General features: G+C 32.8%; 2 protein-coding genes across 2 annotated transcripts in view; both read left to right on the top strand.

Annotated features, from left to right (window-relative positions):
• The window catches only part of LOC119609551 (homeobox protein unc-4 homolog), a 40,490-nt gene extending 38,780 nt beyond the window's left edge, over positions 1 to 1,710 (top strand). Inside the window, exon 3 of the mRNA XM_037964385.1 lies at positions 526 to 1,710. Coding sequence (XP_037820313.1) covers positions 526 to 1,383 — 858 coding nt within the window. The 3' untranslated portion in view covers positions 1,384 to 1,710. The remainder of the gene's footprint in view (positions 1 to 525) is intronic.
• Positions 1,711 to 6,840: 5,130 nt separating this feature from the next.
• On the top strand, positions 6,841 to 7,598 carry LOC119609556. Its single transcript, XM_037964390.1, has 3 exons — positions 6,841 to 6,980; positions 7,051 to 7,138; positions 7,230 to 7,598. The coding sequence occupies exons 2-3, from the start codon at positions 7,064 to 7,066 to the stop codon at positions 7,299 to 7,301; spliced, it is 147 nt and encodes a 48-aa protein (XP_037820318.1). The 5' UTR covers positions 6,841 to 6,980; positions 7,051 to 7,063; the 3' UTR covers positions 7,302 to 7,598.
• Positions 7,599 to 16,084: the final 8,486 nt, after the last annotated feature.

Consider the following 16,084-nt stretch of genomic DNA (forward strand, 5'->3'; position numbering starts at 1 on the left):
TCTAGTTCTGTTCTAGTTCTGTTCTAGTTCTGTTCTAGTTCTGTTCTAGTTCAGTTCTAGTTCTGTTCTAGTTCTGTTCTAGTTCTGTTCTAGTTCTGTTCTAGTTCTGTTCTAGTTCTGTTCTAGTTCAGTTCTAGTTCTGTTATAGTTCTGTTCTAGTTCTGTTCTATTTCTGTGCTAGTTCTGTTCTAGTTCTGTTCTAGTTCTGTTCTAGTTATGTTCTAGTTATGTTCTAGTTCTGTTCTATTTCTGTGCTAGTTCTGTTCTAGTTCTGTTCTAGTTCTGTTCTAGTTCTGTTCTAGTTCTGTTCTAGTTCTGTTCTAGTTCTGTTCTAGTTCTGTTCTAGTTCTGTTCTACTTCTGTTCTAGTTCTGTTCTAGTTCTGTTCTAGTTCTGTTCTAGTTCTTTTCTAGTTCTGTTCAAGTTCTGTTCTAGTTCTTTTCTAGTATTTATTCCGAAATTTCTACATGTTTCCTATCTAAAGCCTTTTATTTATTCGACACCTCTTTCTCTTCTTTACTTCCAGGTCTGGTTTCAAAATCGTCGTGCTAAATGGCGTAAAACCGAAAAATGTTGGGGCCACAGTACCAAAATGGCCGAGTATGGCCTTTACGGAGCCATGGTTAGACATTCATTACCTCTGCCTGAAACCATTATCAAATCTGCCAAAGAAGATGAATCGGTGGCGCCTTGGCTTTTAGGAATGCATAAAAAATCACTCGAGGCAGCCGATGTTTTAAAATCGGATGATAGTGATCGTGAAACTCCCACCTCGGATGATACAAATACCTCTTATTCGGCCGGCAGTACTCACAACTCACCCATATCGTCGTTCTCTATTTCACGACTGCTGTTCGATAATAGCACCCATCATCAGGGTAAACATAAAGTTCAAACACATGTTAGTGCCGCCGGCGGTTTGGCTCCTGTAAATCATGATATTATGACCAATTCACATCATACGGGTATGCAGCATCATCCCTACAATCAGCAGCAACATTTACATCATCTTCAGCAATTGCATCAGCAACATCAACAGCAGCAACAACAACAGCAGCAGCAACAGCATCAACATCAGCTAATGATGGCGGAGGCTGCTGAATTACATCGCCGCCGTCAGGAGGAATATCAGAGAGAACAACATCAAAGAGATTTAAGTGCTCATCATCTGCAGCAGCAACAACAACAACATCAACAACAGCAACAACAACAATCTCAACATTTAGCACGTTTTAATGATGATCATGATGATGATCTTATGGCTGAGGACGATAACGATGATGATGATTGTGATAAAGAAGAGATTGATATTTGTGATGATACCGATGAGGATCCCATTAAAGATATTAAAATGATCAAACGAGAAGAAGTAGAGAATAGATGAAATTTATTTATCGATGTTTTATTGTAAATTTAAAAGAATAGTTTTTAAAAAAAAATCAACACGCTTTTAGACACTTTAATGGTAAAAATCAATAACACAACAAAAACACAAACAAATAATAATAATTTTTAGTTTTATTAATAATAAATACTTTTAAAATATATTATTCAAAACTTAACTTAGTCCAGACAAAAACCCTCAGCACAACAAATCAAACGAAATCATTTTGAAAATCTTTAATTTTACACAAAATAACAACGAATTTCTTTTTTTAAAAAATGTGTAAAATATAATAAATTATAAATTAAAGAAAAACAAAAACCATATTTAAAACTGTATATAAATTTCTTTAAAAAAAATAGTTTTATTTATTAATTTCTAAGCAGCTAATTGTGATTTTAGTTTATTTTTTTCTAAATATAATTTCTAAATTTTAATAATAATAATAATAAAATACACACCCTTTTAAAACCAGTGCATTTAATTTTTAATGTAAATGTTATAATCTAAAAAATATAAACTCACCAAAATCCACTTAATTTCTAAATGTTTATAATACAAAATAATTATAAAACTAAAATAAAAAAATTATAAATATGTCTAAATAATAATAATATAAAATTTACTTTTTAGCTTTAATTAGTAATTTCGTTTAGTAATTAAGTGGTTATATTCTTAAATTAAAAAAAAATACTTTAAATATAAATCTATTATAATGTGAACGAAATATATGATTGTGTAATATAAAACTCTTTAAAATATAGGCAAAAAAATCTAAACAAAAAATCTTATAAATGATCAAAAAATATATATACACTTGTATGGTAAATTCAAAATCTCAGTGTTTTATTAAAAAAATATATAAAAGTACCTATCAAAGAAGTTAAAGGATTTATACTAAGTTCCGCTCAAAATCAATCCTACCTTAGTTCTGGTGCACCCCTACTTCAGTTTTAGTTCGATTTCAGTTCAAGTTCTAGTTGAAATCTAGTTATACCCACCATCAAAAAAGATGGGGGGTATATTGATTTTGTCATTCCGTTTGTAACACATCGAAATATTGGTCATAGACCCATAAAAGTATATATATTCCGGGTCCTTATTAAATTCTAAGACGATCTAGCCATGTCCGTCCGTCTGTCCGTCCGTCTGTCTGTTGAAATCACGATAGGGACCACACGAGTGGACCTAGACAGTTGAAATTTTGCATAAATATTCTCTATTATTAAGGTTTGTTTGGTATTGAAAACGGGCAATATCGGTCCACTTTTTCGGATAGCCCCCATACAAGTGGACCTCCAAAAAACAGCTTTAACGGGCATATCTGCTTTAGAAGTACAAGTATAGCAATGAAATTCGACATAAATAAGTTTCATATAAGCCAAAATCTTTCTACCAAATTTTTTGAGGATCGGCCCATAAATGACCCTACCCCCCATATAAGGTCCCCTTCTGAAAATTACTTTAACACTTATTACTGGTCCCAAAATGCAAGTATAGCGATGAAATTCGGTATAAGTATGTTTCTTACGAACCAAAATCTCTCTACTTATTTTTTTTAGGATCGGCTCATAAATGACCCTACCTATAAGGTCCCCTTTAGAAAATGACTTTAACACTCATTACTGTCCTAAAAATTCGAGTATAGCGATGAAATTCAGTATAAGTAAGTTTCTTACGAACCAAAACCTTTTAACTAATTTTTTTAGGATCGGCCCATAAATGACCCTACCCCCATATAAGGTCCCCTTCTGAAAATGACTTTAACACTCATTACTGGCCCCAAAATGCAATTATAGCGATGAAATTCAACATAAATAAGTTTCATGTGAGCCAAAATCTTTCTACCAAATTTTTTTAATGATCGGTCCATAATTGACCCTACCCCCCATATAAGGTCCCCTTTAGAAAATTACTTTAACACTCATTACTGGTCCAAAAATGCGAGTATAGCGATGAAATTCGGTATAAGTAAGTTTCTTACGAACCAAAATCTCTCTACTTATTTTTTTTAGGATCGGCTCATAAATGACCCTACCCCCCATATAAGGTCCTCTTCTGAAAATGACTTTAACGCTCATTACTGGCTAAAAAATACGAATATAGCCATAAAATTTTACACAATTAAGTTCCTCGCGAGCCAAAATCTTTTTAATAACTTTTATGTGGATAGGTCCATAATTGGCCCTACTCCCCCTATTGGGTCCACTTCAGGAAATATCTTAAACGCTCATTACTGTCTTAAAAATACGAGTAAAGCGATGAAATGCTACACACGTAAGTTTCTTACGAGCTAAAACCTCTGTACCAATTTTTTTTGATCGGCCCATAAATGACCCTTCCCCCATATAAGGTCCCCCTCTGCAAATAACTACAATGCTCATTACTGGCTTAAAAATATGAATGTGACGAAAATTGACGCACATAAGTTTAATGAGTGCCAAAATCTCTCCACCAAATTTAGGTAGGATCGGTCCATAATTTACCCTACAGCCCATATAAGGTCCCCTTCAGAAAATTACTTAAACGATCATTACTGGCTTAAAAATATGAGTTATGAAATACGGTTACGGTTATGAAATTCGCTCCGAATTTCATGCGGAATGTGTCGGTAATTCCCTTCAGGAAAGAGTTTTGGTTAATAAAATACGAGTGTTCCTTATTTAAAATACGAATATAGCGCTGAAATTTTGCATAAACAAGTTCTATACATAATCTATGTACAAAATTTTATGAGTATCGGTTCATAATTGACGCTCACGGCTTAAGAATTGAAATAAAATATTTGTTTTTTAAAAATTAATATTTTGTTAGTTCAAAAGAGCTCGGTCCATAATTGACTTAAGCCATATTCCAAATATCACCCTGATGTTTATAGGGGAGCATTCCTTTTACGGCATACGGTTTGATGGTGGGTATATGAGATTCGGCACAGCCGAATATAACACTCTTACTTGTTTAGTACTAGTTCTGTTCTTGTTCTGTTCCGTTCTAGTTTATTCTAGCTCTGTTCTAGTTATATTCTAGTTCTGTTCTATTTATATTCTAGTTCTGTTCTACTTCTGTTCTAGTTCAGTTCTCGTTCCATTCTAGTTCTGCACTAAACTAGTGATAGTTCTGTTCCAGTTCTGCTCTAGATTAGTGATAGTTGAGTTCTAGTTTTTGTTCACTTCTAGTATAGTTTCAGTTTGTTTCATTTTTAGTTCAGTACTACTTCAGTTCTATGTACTTAAGTTCCAGTTTTATTTGAGATCAAGTTCAATTTTCTGTTCTAGTTGTGTTCTAGTTCCGTTCTAGTTCTGTTTTAGTTCTGTTCTAGTTCTTTTCTAGTTCTGTTCTAGTTCTGTTCTAGTTCTGTTCTAGTTCTGTTCTAGTTCTGTTCTAGTTCTGTTCTAGTTCTGTTCTAGTTCTGTTCTAGTTCTGTTCTAGTTCTGTTCTAGTTCTGTTCTAGTTCTGTTCTAGTTCTGTCCTAGTTCTGCTCTAGTTCTGTTCTAGTTCTGTTCTAGTTCTGTTCTAGTTCTGTTCTAGTTCTATTCTAGTTCTGTTCTAGTTCTTTCTAGTTCTGTTCTAGTTCTGTTCTAGTTCTGTTCTAGTTCTGTTCTAGTTCTGCTCTAGTTCTGTTCTAGTTCTGTTCTGTTCTAGTTCTGTTCTAGTTCTGTTCCACTTCTGTTCTAGTTCTGTTCTGTTCTAGTTCTGTTCTAGTTCTGTTCTAGCTTCTGTTCTAGTTCTGTTCTAGTTCTGTTCTAGTTCTGTTCTAGTTCTGTTCTAGTTCTGTTCTAGTTCTGTTCTAGTTCTGTTCTAGTTCTGTTCTAGTTCTGTTCTAGTTCTGTTCTAGTTCTGTTCTAGTTCTGTTCTAGTTCTGTTCTAGTTCTGTTCTAGTTCTGTTCTAGTTCTGTTCTAGTTCTGTTCTAGTTCTGTTCTAGTTCTGTTCTAGTTCTGTTCTAGTTCTGTTCTAGTTCTGTTCTAGTTCTGTTCTAGTTCTGTTCTAGTTCTGTTCTAGTTCTGTTCTAGTTCTGTTCTAGTTCTGTTCTAGTTCTGTTCTAGTTCTGTTCTAGTTCTGTTCTAGTTCTGTTCTAGTTCTGTTCTAGTTCTGTTCTAGTTCTGTTCTAGTTCTGTTCTAGTTCTGTTCTGTTCTAGTTCTGTTCTAGTTCTGTTCTAGTTCTGTTCTAGTTCTGTTCTAGTTCTGTTCTAGTTCTGTTCTAGTTCTGTCTAGTTCTGTTCTAGTTCTGTTCTAGTTCTGTTCTAGTTCTAGTTCTGTTCTAGTTCTAGTTCTAGTTCTAGTTCTGTTCTAGTTCTGTTCTAGTTCTAGTTCTAGTTCTGTTCTAGTTCTGTTCTAGTTCTGTTCTAGTTCTGTTCTAGTTCTGTTCTAGTTCTGTTCTAGTTCTGTTCTAGTTCTGTTCTAGTTCTGTTCTAGTTCTGTTCTAGTTCTGTTCTAGTTCTGTTCTAGTTCTGTTCTAGTTCTGTTCTAGTTCTGTTCTAGTTCTGTTCTAGTTCTGTTCTAGTTCTGTTCTAGTTCTGTTCTAGTTCTGTTCTAGTTCTGTTCTAGTTCTGTTCTAGTTCTGTTCTAGTTCTGTTCTAGTTCTGTTCTAGTTCTGTTCTAGTTCTGTTCTAGTTCTGTTCTAGTTCTGTTCTAGTTCTGTTCTAGTTCTAGTTCTAGTTCTGTTCTAGTTCTGTTCTAGTTATGTTCTAGTTCAGTTCTAGTTCAGTTCTAGTTCAGTTCTAGTTCAGTTCTAGTTCAGTTCTAGTTCAGTTCTAGTTCAGTTCTAGTTCAGTTCTAGTTCAGTTCTAGTTCAGTTCTAGTTCAGTTCTAGTTCAGTTCTAGTTCAGTTCTAGTTCAGTTCTAGTTCAGTTCTAGTTCAGTTCTAGTTCAGTTCTAGTTCAGTTTTAGTTCAGTTCTAGTTCAGTTCTAGTTCAGTTCTAGTTCAGTTCTAGTTCAGTTCTAGTTCAGTTCTACTTCTAGTTCAGTTCTAGTTCAGTTCTAGTTCAATTCTAGTTCAGTTCTGGTTCAGTTCTAGTTTAGTTCTATTTTAATTCTTATTCAGTTCTAGTTCAGACCTAGTTAAGATATAGAATCTAGAATTTAATTAGATAGAGCCATGCCTAATACTTAAAAGGAAAATGTTTTAATCCCTAAAAGAATTGCTAAAAATTTCAATTCGTCCTCATACGTAATTTCTGATATGTCAGTAACGGTTTAGCAAAGTGGAAAAACATAAAAAAAATCGTTATGTCTGGCAGCTTATTACATTAACAGAAAATATTATTTAACGGAAATTTATATATAATCAGGTGGCAGCATACAGTGTAGTTATTTAATAACTCCTAAAATTATACTACGCTTTTTAATACAACTGGCTTTATACACCTTATTATGATAAGGCAGTATCTATTAACATTTCACCATTTACAATAAAATTAAGAAATTTTGCTGTTTTCTCTTTCACAACTGGCAATACTACAATCAACTTCGAAAATACGAAAATTTGACATTTAAGTTTGCGAATTTTTTTACATAACATAACCTAACCTCGAAAATTTTGACATTTGTTCTACTGCAAAAAGAGCAGAAAATTTTATTTCACGCACTTTAAGCGAAAGTAAGAAATTCTTGTGGAAAATTTAAAATTTTTAAACTAAATAATTAAATAATATTTTGTATTTTTCCAGGAAACTAACAACAATGGCCGGTGAAGCTGAAAAATTATCTGGTTTGTCCAAAATCTTCAATGGTTCCACCACTGCTGGACGTGCTAATGTAAGTTAAAATGCAGCAGAATGCGGCCGTGTGTTATTTAATCATTTTTGTGGGGCTGCTGGTTGAAATAAAAATTTCGTTTTTTTTTTAGGTCGGCAAGGCCACTTACGCCGTTATTGGCTTGATCATCGCCTACAACATGATGAAGCCCAAGAAGAAGTAAACTATTTGTTTGTTATTTCCATGCTCTAATGTAAACACAAGTTTAGAACGTTGTTAACAATCACACAGGCAAATGTTTGAAGGCAACCAGCCGGTCGTCTGGAGAGGTTGATTTGTTTGTTAAGATTTGCTTGTTTCTGACAGTTTCTTCGCTCTAATTTATTAAGTTTACAAATAGTTTTTTATTATATAAAATAGTTGTGTGATCTACTAATTTCTCTGTCTATTGTAAGTCGAACTACTTGTTGGGAGTGATTGATGAAAAGAAAATAAAAAAGTAGTTTTAAACTAAAAGTAATTTTGAGTTTTTAATGAAGTTAATAAATGGTATTTCATGTGTGATTTTTGTTGGAAAAGACGGTTCTTACAACAATTATCGATTTTCCGTTAAACTTTTCAGCTGCTAATCGGTTTAAAGAAAACTGGACTATATTCAGGACTGTAGTGTGGACTCTAGACTGAAACATTGTTTGGGCGATAAACCGGAATATAGTCTGGATTGCAGACTGGACTATAGTCTAGATTTTAGACAGGATTATACACGTTCGCTCCTGATTGTAGAAATGCCAATAGGGACATTATGAGACTTTGTCATTAGATTGTGTTGGGTGCCGGGGCGCTGTTATGTGCATGGTAATGAGGTTGCGGACGAACTAGCTAGATTAGGTTCGAACCTTGATATAGATGACAGAGAAAGGATGGTAAAACTGCCCATTTGTCACTATTACAGGCTGATATTCAAAAGAATACGTGACATCATAAACCAGTCCTGGAATAGTAGATTGGATTGCAATGTATCAAAGGCCCTATGGCCGAAATTTGATATAGGAGCTACCAAAATACTTATAGGACATGATAGATGCAGTCTAAGAATTCTGATAGGGATGCTAACGGGGCACTGCTCAGTTTGGGCCTTTGTCAGTAAATGGGAGAGCAATACACCGGACTATTGTAGGTTATGCGAGGATGAGGAGGAAGTAGTGTCGATCGAGCATATAATTTGCCGCTGTCCTAGGATACAGAGTCTTAGGCTAAAATTGCTAGGAAATAGGTTCCACGACGTAAATGGGTATATTGTGGGTCTTGTCAGGGCATTAGTCACTTCTTCGACTGGGTTTTAAAGGGGGGGCGAAGATTTTCTCTCTTATCTCTTTATTCTTTGGGGTACTGACTTGTTAATTATACCTATCCTTTCACATTTTTTTTTTCGCGTCTGCTTGTAGTGTGTTTTATTTTGTTTCTCTGCTTTTGAATTCTCACTCCTTGAAGGGAATCACAATGGACCTTAAGGTCTCCGAGTGGATATGCACCCTTCTTAACCTAAACCTATACAAGAGTATAGAGTCTAGTCTATACTTCAGTCCATAGTCTAGTCTACTCTATAGTTCAGTCTATAGCCTAGTCTATACTCTAGTCTAATCTACAGTATTTTCTATAGCCTAGTTTATAGTCTACTCTATAGTATAATATGTAGTCTAGTCTATAGCCTAGACTATAGTTTAGTCTGCAGTCTTGTCGGTATCATAGTTTATAATGAAGTCCATAATCTAGTCTAGTCTATAGTTTAGTCTTTAGTCTAATCTATAGTATAGTCATGAGTCTATAGTCTGGCTGAGTCTATAATATATTGTCTAGTTTATGGTCTAGTCTATTTTTTAGCCTAGTGTATAGTCTAGGCTATAGTCTAATCGTTAGTCTGGCCTATAGTGTTGTCTATAGTTTAGACTACAGTGTTTTCTAAAGGCTAGTTTATAGTATAGTCTATAGTATCGTTATAGCCCAGTCTATAATCTGGTCTATAACCTTCTATGTAGGTTTAACTAAAGTCTACTCTACAGTCTAGTTTTTAGTCTAGTCTTGTTTACGCTCTAGTCTATAATCTAGTTTATAGCCTATTCAACAGTTTAATCTTTAGTCTAGTCTATAGTCTAGTCTATAGTGTAATCTCTATAAAAGCTTTAAACTCCACTAGGGGGAGTACTATCACCACTCTTATGGAACATGGCCATAAATTATATTCTGGTAAAACTAGACTCTCTTGGCTATAAAACAGTCGCCTATGCTGATGACGTTGCGGCAGCGGTGTCAGGCGATCATCTTGAAACCATATCCCAAAGGCTAGAACAAGCACTAAAGATCATTAGCTCGTGGAGTGTCGAATGTGGTCTTAGTGTAAATCCTAGTAAAACGGAACTTGTGCTATTCTCTAGCTAATACAAGATTCCTTTATTTCCTCTTCCTTGCCTAAACGGCGAAGTATTAAAACTCTCGGACAGCGCTAAATATCTGGGCGTTATCCTTGATAAGAATCTATCTTGGAGTACAAACGTACTCTCTAGGGCATCTAAAGCCATTACGGCACTATATGTTTGTAGGAAGGCCATAGGAACATGCTGGGGCATAAATCCAATGAATGTTCACTGGATCTTTGAGGCAGTTATTAAACCTATTATGCTATATGGGGTTGTTGTCTGGTGGCAGGCACTTGAAAAGGCTTCACTCTGACAACAACTGGAAAAAGTAATGAGATCAACCGCGCTTCTTATCACAGGCGCTCTCAGAACAACTCCTTCGAAGGCGTTGTTCACTATGTTCAACTGGCTCTCGGTCGATCTCCTTGCAAGGAAATTGGCTATGTCAACTGCGGCCAGATTGAGTGTAACTGGCAAGTGGAAACAATGCTCCATAGGCCATGCTAGGATCATAGATCTTATACCGAATAATCAGTACATTGTTGATTATTGTATTCCGGTACCGTCTCTAGTGAGAAAGTTCCAATATTATATCTCTTCGGAGTCTGAAGAATCTCTCCTTCCGCCAAATAATTGCTTCCGAGTGTATACAGACGGATCCAAGACGACGAAAGGAGTTGGTGGTATCATTTTCATTGAGGAATTTGGAACGAAAATCTCCTTCCAACTCAATGATGAATGTAGTATCCTTCAGGCTGAAATATCGGCGATAAGGAGGGCGGTAAATTGGCTAAGGTACTATCGGATATCTAACAGGGATATCAGAATTTATACTGATAGTCAAGCTGCTATTAAATCCCTAACTGTTGTGTTCTCCACATCCAAAATTGTCCATGAATGCCGGACGTCTCTCAATGAGATGGCGAGACATTCGAACATCACCCTAATTTGGGTAAAGGGACATGGGATTTCGTATGGCAATGGTATTGCTGACACCTTGGCAAGAGCTGGCACTATGCTTAGCAGAAAGGATATATATCAGTTCTGCGGTATACCACTACTTGCAATTAAGAGGCAAATCAGTGAAAAATGCCTCTGCATCGCTCGCGACAAATGGTCGCGTGAACACACGTGCTCAACATGTAGAGTACTGTGGCCACAAATGGATCCTCAAAGGTCTAAATATCTTCTTGGTCTCCAAAGACCGCAATTAAGTAGGCTGATATCGATAATCACTGGCCACTGTAAATTTGGGAACCATGCCAGACGCATTGGTCTCCCGTTCAACGATTACTGTAGGAGTTGTCAAAACGAGGATGAAGAAGAGACTATTACTCATCTTCTCTGCGATTGTCCTGCTTTGGCGGAGGCCCGTTTTCGGACGCTTGGATTAATTTGTCAAAATGGGTGTGTATTCTATTACTCACACTACTCATCCACGGCAGCTGCCCTGGCTTTCTCATTTCTCATCATCTCCTTCTCTTTGCAACTGTCTCTGTTCTTTCACTCTCCCCTATTTCTCCCTCTCTTCTCTTTTCTTTTTCTTACAGGTATTTTACAAAGGGATCAACATGGACCCAAGCCGAAATCGGCTACCTGAGAAAACCTAACCTAACCTAGTCTAGACTACAGTCTAGTCTGCAGTCTTGCCCATAGCCTAGTTTATAATATAGTCCATAATCTACACTCCAGTCTATTGATAAGTCTATAGTCTATATTCTGGTCTGTAGTTTAATCTTGCCTAGTCTATAGTCTAGTCTGTAGTCTAGTCTATAGTCTAGCCTATAGCCTAGTCTATAGTCTAGTCTATAGTCTAGTTTATATTCTAGTCCATAGTCTAGTTATAATCTAGTCTAGTCTATAGTCTAGTCTATAGTCAGGTGTTTAGTTTAATGTAGAATCTGTTCTGTTTAATGTAGAATCTGTTCTAATCGTTCGGGAAGCATAATATTTTGAAACAGTCTTCCTTAGTTAAGACAGGATTACTATATGAAAACAATCTTCTAAAGAAGATAAACTTTGCCCTAGAACTTTTTCCTTTAATAAAATTATAAATAAAACTACAAAATATTTAAATTTTTTTTATTTTTTCTTGTTTTTTTTATTCTTGGGGTAGAATGTAAGTTTTGTTTTCATTTTTTTTTTATTTTTTTCTCATATTTTTTTGTTTTATTTTGTTTAAATTAATTTCTTATACCATTTTGTTGTTGTTGTGTTTTATATAATATTGTTGTTGTTATTTGTTTTATTTATTTTTTTTAATAATAGGTATATAATTATTATATATTTTTTGTTGTTTATTTAAATTATTTCCATGTTTATATAATGGATAAATTTTTGTTTTGTTTATGGTTTGTTTTTTAATGCAATTTTTACTTGATTTTGTTGTTGTTGTTTGTTATAATTGTTTTGCGAAGGAAATTAAAAAGTTGTTTTTTGTTTTATAAATTTATTATTTTATTATAAAAATGATTTTTTTGTTTGTTTTTTTTATGTTTTGTGGGTTTATCATTTACTATTATAGCATTTGTTTATATTTATATATATAGAGAATATTGCAGCAGCTAAAAAATTAAAAAAAACATTATGTATTTTTTTTTTGTATTTTAAATATATGAATGTAAAACTTTTTTTTAATGATTTCTTTTTGATATACATACAATTTGTTTAAAATAGAGATGAATTTAATTGTTTTTTTATATATAATTGATGTAAAAAAATAAGAATAAATTAAAAAAATTAAATAATTAAATAAATTGTGGGTTAAAATGTTAATAAAATAATAAATTAAATTGTTTGCTTTTCAAATGAGTTTTGTAAAATTTGATTTTTTAAAAAAAGGTAAATTTCAGTTAAACAAAAAACTTTTAAATGAAAAATAATTAAAAAAGCCAGAGAACAAATTAAAATTTTCGATTAAGAACGATATTCTTAAGAGAATTTCTTTTTTTGAAGAATGAGCTAATTTGTTACAAGATAACAGCTGTAGAACAGGCATGGAAAACGTTAATAATCTAGTCTGTAGTCTAACTAGTAGGCTATAGACTAGACGATAGACTAAAGTATAGACTAGACTATTGACTAAACTATAGACTAGACTATACTAAAGACTAGACTATACTACAGACTAGACTATAAATTAGAATGAGCTAATTTGTTACAAGATAACAGCTGTAGAATAGGCATGGAAAACGTTAATAATCTAGTCTGTAGTCTAACTAGTAGGCTATAGACTAGACAATAGACTAAAGTATAGACTAGACTATTGACTAAACTATAGACTAGACTATACTAAAGACTAGACTATACTACAGACTAGACTATAAATTAGTCTATAGACTATAATCCAGTTTATAGTCAAGTTAATAGTCTAGTCTTGTCTATAGACTAGTATAGTCGAGTTAATAGTCTAGTCTTGTCTATAGACTAGTATATAATCTATTCTATAGTCTAGCTTATAGTCTACTCTATAGTCTAGCCTATATTCTAGTCTAAAGTCTAGTCTATAGCCTAGTCTATAGTGTACTCTATAGTGTAGTCTATAGTCTAGTCTACAATCTAGTCTATAGTGTAGTCTATAGTCTAGTCTACAATCTAGTCTATAGTGTAGTCTATAGTCTAGTCTATAATCTAGTATAAGTCTAGCCTATAGTTTAGTGTATAGTACATTCTATTGTCTAACCTATAGTCTAGTTGGTACTCTAGTCTATAGTCTAATCTACTGTCTAGTATTTTTTCTAGTCTATAGTCTAGTTTCCTAGTCTAGTCTATAATTAGCCTAGTCTATAGTTTAGACAGTAAAGTATAGTCTAGGCTATAGGCTAATCTACATTCTACGCTATAGTCTAGTCTATAGTCTAGTATATAGTCTAGTCTATAGTCTAGTCTATAGTCTAGTCTATAGTCTAGTCTATAGTCTAGTCTATAGTCTAGTCTATAGTCTAGTCTATAGTCTAGTCTATAGTCTAGTCTATAGTCTAGTCTATAGTCAAGTCTATAGTCTAGTCTATAGTCTAGTCTATAGTCCAGTCTATAGTCCAGTCTATACTCTAGACTTTAGTCTAGTATATAATCTAGTCTAGTCTATAGTCTAGTCTAGTCTAAAGTCTAGTCTATAGTCTAGTCTATAGTCTAGTCTATAGTCTAGTCTATAGTCTAGTCTATAGTCTAGTCTATAGTCTAGTCTATAGTCTAGTCTAGTCTATAGTCTAGTCTAGTCTATAGTCTAGTCTAGTCTATAGTCTAGCCTATAGTCTAGTCTATAGTCTAGTCTATAGTCTAGTCTATAGTCTAGTCTATAGTCTAGTCTATAGTCTAGTCTATAGTCTAGTCTATAGTCTAGTCTATAGTCTAGTCTATAGTCTAGTCTATAGTCTAGTCTATAGTCTAGTCTATAGTCTAGTCTATAGTCTAGTCTATAGTCTAGTCTATAGTCTAGTCTATAGTCTAGTCTATAGTCTAGTCCATAGTCTAGTCTATAGTCTAGTCTATAGTCTAGTCTATAGTCTAGTCTATAGTCTAGTCTATAGTCTAGTCTATAGTCTAGTCTATAGTCTAGTCTATAGTCTAGTCTATAGTCTAGTCTATAGTCTAGTCTATAGTCTAGTCTATAGTCTAGTCTATAGTCTAGTCCATAGTCGAGTCTATAGTCTTGTCTATAGTCTAATATATTCTAGTCTATAATCTAGTCTATAGTCTAGTCTATAGACTAGTCTCAGTCCAGTCCTATTGTCTAGTCTATAGTCTAGTCTATAGTCTAATCTATGCTCTAGTCTATAGTCTAGTCGATAGTCTAGTCTATAGTCCAGTTTATGGTCTTGTCTGTACTCTAGTCTCTACTGTAATCTATAGACTAATCTCTACTCTAGTCTATAGTCTAGTCTCTACGGTAGTATATAGTCTAATCTATAGTCTAGCCTATAGTCTAATGTATAGTCTAGTCTATAGTCTAGTCTATAGTCTAATCTACTGTCAAGTCTAGTATGTACTCTAGTCTATAGGCTATTTTATAGTCTAGTTTATAGTTAAATCGACGGTATGGTCTATAGATTAGACAATACTCAAGTCTATCTATAGTCTAGCGAAAATTAGGTTAGTAGTACTTTAAAACATAAACATGTCTGCTTTAAAATCTGTTGAAATTTAGTAAAAAAGTTTTTGTAATTAACTGAAATTTACCTTAAATTTATTTTTAAAGTTTAATAAACAGTCATAAGTTTTTCTCAAACTGAAAATTATTTTCAGATTTCGCTTTTTAACAGCTGCTTACTAAACTTTTGTTTAAACTAATAAAAGTTTTTAAATTTTTTTGTCTCAAAGACGTTTTTTTTTTTTTTAATTTTATAATTCGTTTTATTTTTTATAATTAAATGTATATGTTTTATATAATGGTTTTTTTATTTAGGTTTTTTGTATTTTTTTAATTTTAAGAAACATCTAAGAATTTTTTTTATAAAACATTGAATTATTTTTTTCAGTTTATTTAATTTTTGTGTGATTTTTTTTTAATTTTTTTTTAGCAGTAATTTGTTTTCGTATAATTTCCATTTTTTGTCAATGTTTGTTAATGATTTTTTTTTAAATATCAGTGATAAGCTGGCTTTTTAAATTTAATGCTTAATTTGTTTTTAACGTTTTTTTATTATTTAAATATGTTTAAGGGATTTTTATGTATTTTTTTTTTTAAATAAATTTTATATATATTTCTCATAACCTCAATTTCATTTATTCATTGTTTGTTTTATTTAAATTTCTTTTTTAAGATTTTAAAGTCAAGTCCGAGTTTTTTGTAATTTAATTAAACAGTTTTAAAGAGTAATTCCAAACTTTATTCTAAAAACATTTCTTAACGTTTTTACACTCAAGTAACTCATTCACAATAGAAATTCGACAACTGTAGACTAGCCGAAGAGTTCACAATAGTTGATTTAGTTCATAATAATAGTGAAAAACGTGCGAATTTGTAATTCGAAAACCTTGACTTCTTTAGCAGCAGGGGAGTTGTTAATGGGTTTGCCCAAGATTTTTTTTTTAATTTAAAGATTTTCATTTACATTTTTTATAAAAATATTAAAGTTTCTTTAAATTTGAAGTTTCTGGTTTAAATTTTTGTTAAAAATATATTTTTGTTCAATTTACCATTTCGTAAGAAATATTCCCAAAGTTTTCTTGAATTTCTTTATATAATTTTCATGAAATTTGTGGTTTTAAAACTTGTTCCATTAATTAAACTGTTTAATTTTATAAGAAAGTCTGGGTATTATAGATTTTTTCAAGTTATTTAAGTGACAACATATTTTGTATTGAAAGTTTTTATAAATTTAAGTTAAAAAAGGTCCAACTGGTATTTGAACAATCGAAATTCAGATTTAAATTCTATTTCGATCTCGATTGACATTGATGAGACCTTTAGAGGAATAATAAAGAAATCAGTATAGGCTTGAGACTATACTCTGGACTGGACTATACAATAGTCTATAGTCTGGACTATAGAATAGTCTATAGTCTGGACTATAGAATTGTCTAGAGTCTGGACTAAAGAATTGTCTATTGTCTGGACTATAGAATAGTTTATAATCTGGAGTATAGAACA

Source organism: Lucilia sericata, unplaced genomic scaffold, assembly GCF_015586225.1.
Source record: "Lucilia sericata isolate MDLA Ls3-8-SP2 unplaced genomic scaffold, ASM1558622v1 Contig001004F_arrow, whole genome shotgun sequence".
Classification (NCBI taxonomy): Eukaryota; Metazoa; Arthropoda; class Insecta; order Diptera; family Calliphoridae; genus Lucilia; species Lucilia sericata.